The 12,592-nt window shown below is 36.3% G+C and overlaps 1 protein-coding gene across 1 annotated transcript; it reads left to right on the top strand.

The window, feature by feature from the left end:
• Positions 1-1,116: 1,116 nt before the first annotated feature.
• On the top strand, positions 1,117-7,239 carry LOC105797779 (elongation factor G-1, mitochondrial). Its single transcript, XM_012627705.2, has 20 exons — positions 1,117-1,614; positions 1,699-1,920; positions 2,004-2,125; positions 2,223-2,373; positions 2,838-2,909; positions 3,065-3,160; positions 3,256-3,344; positions 3,427-3,493; positions 4,083-4,121; positions 4,224-4,284; positions 4,467-4,576; positions 4,668-4,742; positions 4,839-4,907; positions 5,008-5,129; positions 5,419-5,544; positions 5,659-5,779; positions 5,895-5,995; positions 6,101-6,161; positions 6,603-6,656; positions 6,750-7,239. Exons 1-20 carry the CDS (start codon positions 1,210-1,212, stop codon positions 6,852-6,854), a joined length of 2,268 nt encoding a protein of 755 aa, XP_012483159.1. The 5' UTR covers positions 1,117-1,209; the 3' UTR covers positions 6,855-7,239.
• The last annotated feature ends 5,353 nt before the right edge of the window (positions 7,240-12,592 follow it).

The raw sequence follows: 12,592 nt of genomic DNA on the forward strand, positions 1-12,592 counted from the left end.
AATTTGATAAAAATTACCTAACCGAAATTCAATTCACTTCTAACACAACTCCATAAATATTTAATAAAAAATTTACGAATCTGGTTTATGAAAACAGGATTCCAAAATCTCACTTTTCGACATCACTGACTTTTGAATCATTACATAACTGCTAAGACATATTGTTGTGGAGAAGAAAATGGAGGATGGACTTTATCACTATACTTTGGGGACCAATTCAAGCATTGTCATTAAAGACATGAGGGAGGATAAGGAGTGACGACCTCCTAACAAGTAGTAGCTTGAGTTTGTATCCATCTATTACCCAACGAAGGAATGGGCACTACCTTTGGTTGCTAGATTTGGTGTATGTTGTGGAGCTCTTTCATGTGCTGGTTATTTTTTGGTTGTTGCATAAGTAAATGATATCAAGAATTCTTTCTTCAATAGAGACATGCCATGATATTGGCTAGCACCTATGTTTAGGCATTGGCTTCAAAACGTGACCTTAGTGGTATGGTTGAGATTAGACCTGTCCATGGGCCGAGCCGGGCCCGAAAAAATTTTTGGCCCAACTCTTAGGCGGGCCCTACCCTACCAAATATGGGCCTAAAATTTTGCCTGAACCCGACCGAAAAAAATAATAAGCCCGAGCCCACTACTACCGATTTTTAATAAACACAAAAAATATTTTAAAAATAAAAAAATAAAAAAATATTTTTAAAGTATTTTAAAATTAAAAAATAAAAAAATATATATATTTATTATATTTGGGCCGACCGGGCTCGAGCCAAAAAAGTTAAGCCCGAGCCCGGCCCATTTTTTAAACGGGCCTCGTTTTTTTGCCCAAGCCCATATTTCGGGCCTATATTTTTACCCGAACCCTCCCATATTTCGGGCGGGCCATCGGGTCGGGCCGGGCCACCCGGCCCATGGACAGGTCTAGTTGAGATATGAGGTTGGGACCCTTGTGCTATGGTTTGTTGGTCTCTTTTTGGATTGTTTTAGGGCCCAACTACATATTTAGAACAAGAACTAATGGGCTTATGTAAAACAAATGAAGTCACCAAATAGGCCCGGACGAATATCCAAATTAACCGACCACCGGAGAAAATGAATCCGAATTGTTCCTGATCCACCCCATTTTCAGAACCCGAACGGGAAACTAAAAACCCCTTATTTTGGGTTTAGGGTTTTACCCGTACCAAGCAGCACTACCCATATTCCACCATGGCGCGATTCCAAAGATCCGCAGTCCCGCGCCTCCTTTACACCTTGTACTCCACCAAAGCGGCGCCCTACTGTTCCCCCTCCCCGACCGCCGCCCTCCTCCTGGGGAACTTCGAGGTCCGTCATTTCGCTGCTGGCAACGTCGCGCGAGCAAAGGACGACAAAGAACCATGGTGGAAAGAGTCCATGGAACGACTCCGAAACATCGGAATCTCCGCTCACATCGACTCGGGAAAGACCACACTGACAGAGCGGGTTCTCTATTATACCGGCCGGATCCACGAGATCCACGAGGTTCGCGGGAAAGACGGCGTCGGAGCAAAGATGGATTCCATGGATTTAGAAAGAGAGAAAGGAATTACTATCCAATCTGCTGCCACGTATTGCACCTGGAAAGATTACCAGGTTCGTATGGTATTTTGAATTTGACCTAATTTGACTCTTTGTGTTACTTATTATGACGTGCAAATTTTCCATCTGCTGTTTCAGATTAATATAATCGATACGCCTGGTCACGTTGATTTTACGATTGAAGTCGAGAGGGCGCTGCGTGTTCTTGACGGTGCCATTTTAGTTCTGTGTAGCGTTGGTGGTGTACAAAGTCAGTCAATTACTGTTGATCGGCAAATGAGAAGATACGAGGTGCCAAGACTCGCATTTATTAACAAGCTCGATCGAATGGGAGCTGATCCATGGAAAGTTCTCAACCAGGTACATTCATGTAACTGAATTGATGTTATTGAACTTCACACATTTAACAGTGGCATTCTGATCGTTTCTGTGCCTGGTGTCAGGCAAGGTCTAAGCTTCGGCATCATACTGCGGCTGTGCAAGTTCCAATTGGTTTGGAAGAAAACTTTAAGGGACTTATCGACCTTGTGCAGCTAAAAGCTTATTATTTTCATGGTTCCAGCGGGTTTGTTTCGATCTCTCTGGTTCACTTAATTTTTCTTCGTGTAACAGCCATTTTCATTTCCTGTTCTTTCTTTTTCGTCATATAATAACTATTGCAGAGAAAAAGTTGTGTCTGAGGGTATACCAGCAGATATGGAAGCCATAGTTGCAGAAAAGAGACGTGAACTAATAGAAGTGGTTTCTGAAGTGGATGATAAACTAGCTGAAGCATTTCTAAATGATGAGCCTATTTCCCCTGCTGATCTTGAGGTCTGTCCGGGGACTGGTGATTTATTTAATTCTTTTTTTTCTACTGATAGAAAGTGTATTTGATGCTGCCCATCTAGTGTCCCTTTTGCATTTAAAAAATGGCAGAGAAAATAGCATGCCTGCCTTCACTTTGACTTGATGCCCATCAAATATTCAGGGTCCATGCTTGCTTCTGAAATTTGAATATGGATGTTATGGGCTGATGGCCTTTCACTGGATTTACGATGATCCTTCATGTTGAATGGTCTTTCATTGTACTCTATATGTGCTGTACGGGTGGATGATGGAGGCTTTTTCTTGCATCAAATGTTACAATGTGAAATTAGCTTAACTATTACCCAAGTGTAGACCACAACATTTATTTTTCTATTGTTTTAACCTTACAATTCTATATGTTGCTGCTTCTTTTTACTTGATTTATGAACTTGATGTGAGTTCTAAAATTTGTAGCTTGCTCTGAGCAGGAAGCAGTTCGTAGGGCAACCATAGCACGGAAGTTTGTTCCTGTATTCATGGGTAGTGCATTCAAAAACAAGGTATTTTATGATTAATTCTGTTCTTTGGTTCCCATTAATTTCAGTCACCCAACTTCTGACAATAAGGCAGCCATCAGAATTTCCATTATTTTATTTGTTTATTTATCTGTTGGATTATTAGATGCCACTTATTTGATACTTTCTCTTCTGCACAGGGTGTACAACCGCTTTTAGATGGTGTCCTTAGTTACTTGCCATGCCCAATTGAAGTCAGTAACTATGCTCTTGATCAAACAAAGAATGAAGAAAAGGTATAAAATTGATACTTCAAGTCCTCCCAAAAAGGTTTTGCTGAATCTGGTCAGAAACCTTTTTTTAATGTAATTCTTTTGTAATTCTCTTGTAGGTAATGTTGCCTGGAACCCCAGATGGACCACTTGTAGCATTAGCTTTTAAGTTGGAGGAAGGGCGGTTTGGTCAGCTAACATATCTGAGGTAATGCTGCTGCATCATTTTCCGTTGTTGTAGCGTATGTATTTCATGCTAAATTACCTAACAATAATTTATATTGGTGAAGAGTCTACGAGGGTGTGGTTCGGAAGGGTGATTTTATAGTCAACGTAAATACAGGAAAGAAGATTAAGGTAAGTTTTTTTTTTTTTGGTTTCATGTTCTCTTGCTCTAATTTTTTCATTCCGTTTCTTGAGCTTCTGTTTTATTTGATCTTTTTGGGCAAACACATCCCGTTTTTTGTAGTGGATGTTTTATTTGTTGTCTGTGAGTGTGAATTGGTCTTGAGCTGAGTTAGATGGACCTCCACAAATTCATGTATCAAACTAAAATGCGTTCTTGGTTAGCATTTTGTGATTTTGATAGAAAACACTATCAGTTGAGATTTTGAAATGCTGTTACCTATGATGTTTGATCAAGTATCTTCCATATGCATGTTGATTCCAACCTAATACGCAAGGTGACTGCTCATCAAAATTGGGTAACATTGGTTCTTTTATTAATTATAATGTTCATAAATTGTATGGTTCTGTTAAGTCAGGACATATGTCATTTTTGGTGTTCCGTTTTATGTGATAGACTTCCATGACACTGAAATACATTTTTTCATTTTAACATAATTTGTTTGTTTGTCTCCTCTTTCCCTTGCTCTATAACTGCTAACCTTATCCTCGGGGTTTAGTATACAATAATACAAGCTAAATATTTTTCATTTTGTCCCAGGTGCCTCGTTTGGTTCGGATGCATTCTAATGAAATGGAGGTTGGGCTTTTCTTAACATCAGTCTCAGTAATTATGCGAATGGTGGGACCTTTAAATAGTAGTTTTATTTAATATTTTCCCCTTTGGGATTTATGCATGCAGGACATTCAAGAGGCACATGCTGGGCAAATAGTTGCAGTTTTTGGTGTAGATTGTGCTTCAGGTCCTACTACTCACTTTTCATACTATTTTTGGATGTTTAAATTGTTTTCAAGGAGCTTGACTATGCTAGGGAAATAAAAATACCAAACTGATTGTTGGTTAAGCATACAACACTATTATTTTCCCTTAAAAAAAGCCTGAAAAGCTTTTAGATTATCATAATGTATGGTTTTGCGTTTCTAGGTGACACATTTACAAATGGGTCTGTCAAATACACCATGACTTCTATGAATGTCCCTGAGCCAGTGATGTCATTAGCTGTTCAACCAGTTTCGAAGGACTCTGGCGGGCAAGTGAGTGCTTTCTGGTATAAATGCTCATGTGCGCGCACTTGTTCATATCTTTTGGTATTTGCTAATGATGAATCCTGTTTCATTGAAATAGTTTTCAAAGGCATTGAATCGTTTCCAGAGAGAGGATCCTACATTCCGTGTGGGCTTGGATGCAGAAAGTGGGCAGGTGTGATATGGAAAATTTGTTTTCAATGATTCTTCTTATTCTTATACTATATACTACTTTCGTCATTTACTAACAATGTGTTTATTTATTACATAGACAATTATCTCTGGAATGGGAGAGCTTCATTTGGATATATATGTGGAAAGGATCCGGAGAGAATACAAGGTTTTCACCTGTTCTTTTGTTGAGCATATAAAATAAAAGGTTCTAAGAATATTAGAATTGAAATTTTCACTTTTCAAGTAACTCAAGTTCCTTAAAGCAGGTTGATGCAACTGTTGGAAAGCCTCGTGTGAATTTCAGGGAGACTATAACTCAACGTGCTGAATTTGATTATCTACATAAGAAGCAATCTGGAGGACAGGGTCAATATGGACGAGTGTGTGGGTAAGCAGCTGAGTTGTCTGTAGCTTATTTTATTTTACTTTTTTTTTTCGTTTTTTTTTTGGGGGGCAGTGCTTATCTTTCCATTGAGATCTTATTGATATATCTATCGTAGGTGTAGTTTCATGATGCCTGGTTCGCTTGTCTGATACTGCTCTTTTCTGATCTGGGCTAACTATTTATGTTTCAAGATTTTGTTTTCATTTTCTTTGTATAATTATTACTTGGCAAGTTTGTCCAGCCTTTCCTACCTTGTCCAATGATGTGATCTGTTGATTTCTTGTATTGATAGGTATGTTGAACCACTTCCGCCTGGGTCTCCAATTAAGTTTGAATTTGAGAACATGATTGTTGGACAAGCTATACCATCAAATTTTATTCCTGCGATTGAGAAGGGTTTCAAAGAAGCTGCAAATTCGTGAGTGCATTTCTTTGGCTCCCATGTTTCTGAAACTCATATGTAAGGAATGATGACTTTTTACATAGCTTAAGTGTATGATTTGATGTTTTGGCCTTTTATTCTCATGTACAGAGGTTCATTAATTGGACATCCAGTTGAAAATATCCGGGTTGTCATAACTGACGGTGCTTCTCATGCGGTAGATTCTAGTGAGCTTGCATTTAAGTTGGCTTCTATCTATGCTTTCAGACAGGTAGGTCTAATGCTTATGATGGTTCTCTGTGAATTGATTTATTCTTTTGGTTTCCTTCCTATTATTCTTTTTGGCTCACTGTTGCTGGATTTTCTTATTTTCACTTGTGAGACAGTGTTATAGTGCTGCTAGGCCTGTGATATTGGAACCTATTATGTTGGTTGAGTTAAAAGTACCGACAGAATTTCAGGGTACAGTAGCTGGTGATATTAACAAGTGAGTCACGGCCTTTGTCCTTATACTTGAATGGTTTTTTGGACTGAGCAATTCTTTGATCTTCAACCTTTTTCATCTGAATTTCTGCATGCCAATTATGTGTAGGAGGAAAGGTGTTATAGTTGGAAATGATCAAGATGGGGATGATTCTGTAATTACTGCCAATGTAAGTGGAAATTTACTTCTCTTGAATAGTTTGGCTTAGCTGCATTCCAAACAATTGGTTAAACTTTTGACGGCAGTATCTGGTTCTTGTTGATGTTCTTTCTATTCTATTGAATTAATCCTTTATTCTTTATGGATAAACTTTTAAGGTTACTTTTAAGGCTACCCTTGTGTTAAGTTAAACTCTGGTTCATCTTTCTTGAGATTGAATCAATCCTTTAATCATGTAAAGTAAAAATCTTCAGGTTGTCTTGACATTTGAGCATCAATGTCGTAGTTGTCGAATAAAATTATATTTAATTATCCTTTGATGTATGTAAGTCATGTTATAGTTGTGCATATGGTGTATTTCATGCTTATGCTATGCTGTGCATTTAGAAACGTGATTTTCCATACATGCTAGTGCCATCATAGCTGAAAAATCATTTGCTCCTCTTTCCAGGTACCATTGAACAATATGTTTGGTTACTCAACAGCACTTCGTTCAATGACACAGGTAAAGACAAAATCGATTCATAGACAGGGCATTTGGGATTTCCCTCCACATGTAAATTTATTTTCATACATGTATTGCATTGTGTGTGCACAGGGTAAAGGTGAGTTCACCATGGAATACAAGGAGCATTCACCAGTTTCTCAGGATGTGCAAATGCAGTTAGTGAACACACACAAGGCCAATAAAGCAGTAGAATGAAGGGACGGCTGAAGAACTAGCCATAAGCCCTTAATAGTCTTTTCAAGTCTATAATTTGTTGTGATATTCATTTTTGCTATATTTATTTAGGCTATATGTTTAATCATATAGTAACATTTTTGGAAGCACAATAAGTTTAAACCGTCTGTTTGTTGGCCAACATGAGCCGGCAAACATTATATAGGCACCTAGGGTGTTTTTTTAGGGAATACGGTACTGTAAGGACTTATTTCCATACTGCCCCAAGAAAGCAGAGAAAAGACCTTGCATTTCTGGATGCAGAACTCATACATACAGAATTCCATGTTTTTTGAGGATGAGAACCCGTACCTTCAAAACTTTAGATCCTATGTATGTATATTGTCATCACAGTCCTTCCGTTTAACTTGTTCTGAGTCACTTGAGGCATTGGTTTAAATTGAATTTTTTAGCAATCGACAAAGAAATGGGTTTCTTTCGTCTAAGCTTGATGAAATCATTGGAGATACACGATAGGTTATATATTTTGGATGTATAGCTTCTATTCGTATGTAGTTGCATTATTGTTGTTCTTTTGTATGTTGTGTTGGCTATAAGTTGATAACAGAAGAGATGTTGACAAGGCAAAGAATATGGCATTGCATGATACGGAGCTACTCTTGTCCGTTTCTACTTTTTTCCACATACAATACGTGGTGCTTGTGCCTCTTCTATTTTTCTTTCGGATGTCTTACAGTTTCTTTCTTTTTTCCTTTTTCAAACATTTGGTGGGATTGGGAGGCAGCTTTAATCTTCATTTCTAGTTCCTTGAACACGGTTTCAGTTAGCTTAAGTTGCAGGTTTCATATGTAAGAAATGTATCATAATTTATATTTCTTTAATTGCAGACTTTTAGTTAACTTCCTATTTATTTTTTGAGTAACAAAAGAAGAAAAATTAACATCGGCACACTTCCTAATTTTTAAACACTGCATCCTCAGAATATTAGAATAAAAAAAAAAATCTTTTCATGAACTCCATTATGATTGAAAGTAGAAGAGAAAGAAAAATGAAGTGAATGTCTGAGTAAAGTAAGTGGAGGATATCTTCCGTACACGGTGTGTTTAACTTTATGTGTGTCAGCCTCTCACCAAATGTCATCAGAGGATCAGTGTACTCCCATATTTCATTCATTATCATTATCTCGATTGGGTTGATGCAGTGTCTATTGAAACAGTTCGATGAAGGAATTTAATTTCTCAAGAAGTGAAAAGAAAATGAAGAGTTTTGTAAGAATTGCATTGCTGGGGATGACGTTTACGCCACATTTAAATGTCTGCCACTATTGCTTAATGATCATTAAATCTAACAAGGAATGAAGCCCTTTCTTAAAATGATCAAACATTTCTACGACCCTCCCATCAATTAGACGTAGCGGGAATTTGGATGGGGTCCGTACTAGGACAGATATAGGCAAAGCAGTCTATTAAGTTCCAAGCTGCAGCTCTAGTGTTTTACAGTTCATCTCAAACTGTTATCGATGCGCAGTCCCACTCCAAACATAATCAACTATGCGTTGAATTATGGGATGTTGAATGATTGGTGTTAATTTCAATTTTAATTTAATCTACACTCGCACCACTCAAGTTTCCGGGTGAAATAAACAAATATTCTTTTTTAAATAATTTTGCAAAGCAACCGGAGAAAATTGTTAGTTCTTTTATTAGTTTAGTCAAAATGTTGAATTTTTGAGTGGATAATTATTTCAAGGGTAAATTATCAAAATAGTCACTTCTATTTGTCTCAGACCATATTTTAGTCACTTATGTTTAAAATATTACGTTTTAGTCACTTAAGTTATCGTGTTGTAACATTTTAGTCACTGAGCGTTAATTGTCATCAACGGTGTAACAGTAAGCTGACATGGCATGTTGAATAATAATTTCAAATGAAAAAATTAGGTTAAATTATACAATTGGTCCCTATATTTTTTTTCTTTTATGCTCTTTGAACTTTTTTTTCTTTATTTTCCATTCTCTTCTCTTTTTGTTTTCCTCCCTTTTTTATTTCTTTTAACATAGCTTTTCTATGTTTTCCATTTGTTAAAACTAGTCCCTATACATTTATTTTTATGAATTTAACTTTTTTTCTTTTTCTTTCTTTATTTTCCTTTTCTTCTTACCCTTTAAATTTTCCTCTTCTCATATTCTTCATTGTAGAAACATAATCTTTCCCTCCAAATAAACCAAGTCATTATTTCTTTCACATGATTCTTAAATTGAATTTCACTCAAAACCGAATATCAATATTTTTTAATTAAATCTTGATTTGAATATAACCTAATTTTGAAACTAAAATTGGATCTAACCTAAACTCGAAAAACTTTGTTAAGGGTGGGCTGCCATAAGTCACAACTGGTGAGGTCTTCGACTGAGGCGAGCTTGTGGACTAGGTCATTGAGAGATCCAAATTGGTTTGTTAAAGTGATGATGGACAATGAGGGACAATGAGGGTTTGTAATTGTGCGATGAGAATATGCGAAGCAAATTTTATTTTGGCTTCAGCTTTTGCCTTTTATTTTTTCATAAGCATAAAAAAGTTTTAACAAATAGAAAACATAGAAAAAAACTACGTTAAAAGAGATGGAGAAGGGAGGGAAACAGATAGAGAAGCAGAAGAGAATGAAAAATAAAGAAAAAAAATAAAGTTAAAAGAATATAAAAGAAAAAAATTAAATTTCTCAAAATGAAAAAATATGGGGACCAATTATATAATTTAACCTAAAATTTTTGTTTGAAATGATGATTTAACATGCCACGTCAGCTTATCGTTACACAATTAATGGTAATTAATGGCTCAGTGACTAAAATGTTACAACACATTAACATAAGTGACTAAAACGTAACATTTCAAACATAAGTAACTAAATGTAACCAGAGGTAAACAAAAGTGACTATTTTAGTAGTTTACCCTTATTTTAAAGTAGTCAATAATTTTTAAAAATATTTAAAATATGTGTTTTAATAAATTGAAAATTTAAGTTTAAAATAAATTGAAAAATTTAAGTTTAAGTTATAAATATAAAAGTGAAATATTTAAAGGACACCCTATGTTTGGATTAAAAGTAGGAAAAGAGTGGAAAGCTAAATAAATTAAGATTTACTTATTATTTTGTTTGGATAGTTAAAATTAGTGAAAAAGAATTAAATAATTTTAATCATTTTGTTTAGATAAAGAAAAGAGATGATTCATTATGATAATATTTTTACAAATTATAACCTTTTCTTTATAAATCTATTTATAAAAGAAGGAGAGGACAAAAAATCATTTTACATCTTAAAATTTATTTTTAACTTTCCTTTCTTTAGCTTTTTCCCCAAAATTGGGGTAAATAAAAAATAAGGGAAAGCAATGGATACTCAACTTTTGATGGCAATTATAGTGAGAACTTTTAAAACGATTTTAGCCATTAGATTAAAATAAATGGTTCTAAGCTTTAGGTTTTGTGTTTAACATACATTTTTTTTTGAAAGAAACTGGGCTTGTATTATACAGAACAAAAAAGGAGGTCTAATACAAGAGAAACAAAAACCAAGCAAAACAAAAAATGAAAACCAACCAGATCAAATCCTAAAAAAGCCCAATACATGTCCCACACACCAAATGAAAACCCTAACAAACAGAGGTGATCAGATATCAAAAAGCTGGATGGCAGCAGAAACAGTTGGAAACCAAAAGATCCATTGAGAAAGAAAACTAGACAGGCTAACACACATACTACAAGCACAAAGGGAAACAGTGGCGATCCCAACAAGGGCATAGAGGCGTCGCCAGAGCGAAGAGAAATCTACCGAAAAACCAACCCCAAACCTCCAAACACTCCCAAAAGAAACAACAAAAACCAACGGAAAGCACCCCCACCCCTCTCCACTGCTCTTTAAACGTATCACAAACTAGAGAGACGATCATACTCCACCGCCCGTTTCACAAAATCGAGAACACCCTCGCACATATAGGAGCCCATCTCTACTTTCAAGCCTTCCTTAGCCAACAAATCAGCCACAGTATTACCCACGCGAAGGACATGTTGAAAGTCACACTTGCGAAAACATCCTGCCCAACATTTGATGTCTCGGATATAAGCGCCGAGGATCGGTGGATCAAGCCGAGAAGATTGGACCTTACGGAGTACCGTGAGAGAGTCGCCTTCAACAATCACATATGAAAAACCAAGAGCCAAGCCCAAGCGGACCGCATGAAGACAAGTAGTGGGAAGAGCTACAAAAGTCGAATGTATATGTTTATAGACCACTATGTGTGAACCCAATACAATCCCATATCTATTTCTGATAACAACTTCCGCGTAGGATGTCTTGGAAAGGGAATGAAAATCTGCATCAAAGTTGATTTTCAAACAGTATCCACTTGGGGGTTGCCACCACTCAACCCCAACTAGGCGCCTAAGAAGCTTCACTTGTGCCACATCCAATTCCAGAAGGTAAGTATCAACCTGTTGAATTAAAACATACATCTGTATAATAGTATTTTTGTGTACACGATGATGTTGAGCATTCCAGACAAACCATAAGGCACACACAACTTTCTTGGAAATTGCGATAGGGTAAACTTGAATAATGTAAAACAGCCAGTCTTGCAAACATGCCTCTAAAAGCACACTAGGCCAGGTTATGTGCAGGTCCACCCATATACCAGCAACAGAGGGACAGTCATGAAAGATGTTCTCTAAAGTTTCAATAGCCGCCAATCATTGAGCGCAACAAGTATCAGAGCGCAGCTGTTGGTTGTACAGATTAGAGAAACTAGGGATGAAATTATGGAATATACGCTAGGTTGTAATTTTTTTTGATTAAAAATATTGGGTTGTATTAAAAAAAAAGAATCCAACAAGAAAAGCCTAAAAAACTAAACAAAGCCCAATTCAAAAACAAAACTAAAAACAGTACTAAAAAAGAAACCGAAGTAAACGAAATGTCAAAAAATGAAAAAAAAACATAACAAAAGCAACAACAACCTAGCCTCATGAGTTGTCATCTTCTAGAGAATTTTAAAAATATCTGCACCTCAACAAACTAGCGCCTGGAAAAGACAAACTGACGGAATTATAATTGATTCAATTTCTTCTCACAAACCACACATCCATTTTGAAACTTGACTCGGTTACGGGCTTCATCTCCATCCATGATCTATTTCTGATTCAATGATTTCCTGACCAACATCTCTATTAATAAGGCACGCATTTCTCTCCATTTTTAAACCTTCAGTTGCCAAACAATTAGCAGATTCATTTGCTAGTTGTCTTGCATGTTGAGACTTACAACCATGAAAAACCTCACTCGGATTTTTAACATCATGAAAAGGTTCTATTACCGTTTTGTCCCTCTCTGTATTTTAAACTTTATTGATTACCGTCAAAGAATCACCTTCAATCACAACATGCCTAATCCCCAAATCTCTACCCACAGTAACCGCCTACAAACAAGCAATGGCCTCAGCTACAAAAACTGAAGGTATATTCTCATAAACCGTAGTATTAAAAGCCAAAATATCTCCTTTAAAATTCTGACTATGATTCCTGAGCAGGATCTGTTTTCCTTGATATCAAAAGCAGCATCAAAATTTATTTTAAAGAACTCTTGCTGCGGTGGTCTCCATCTATCAGAGTTCGAGCTCAGGGCAATACTTTTTCTATCAAGCTCTATTAATTCATGAATATATTGCTTAATGAACTTCTCTGTCTCTGCTCCAAATTTCTTTCGCCC

This window comes from Gossypium raimondii, chromosome 7 (genome assembly GCF_025698545.1).
Source record: "Gossypium raimondii isolate GPD5lz chromosome 7, ASM2569854v1, whole genome shotgun sequence".
Classification (NCBI taxonomy): Eukaryota; Viridiplantae; Streptophyta; class Magnoliopsida; order Malvales; family Malvaceae; genus Gossypium; species Gossypium raimondii.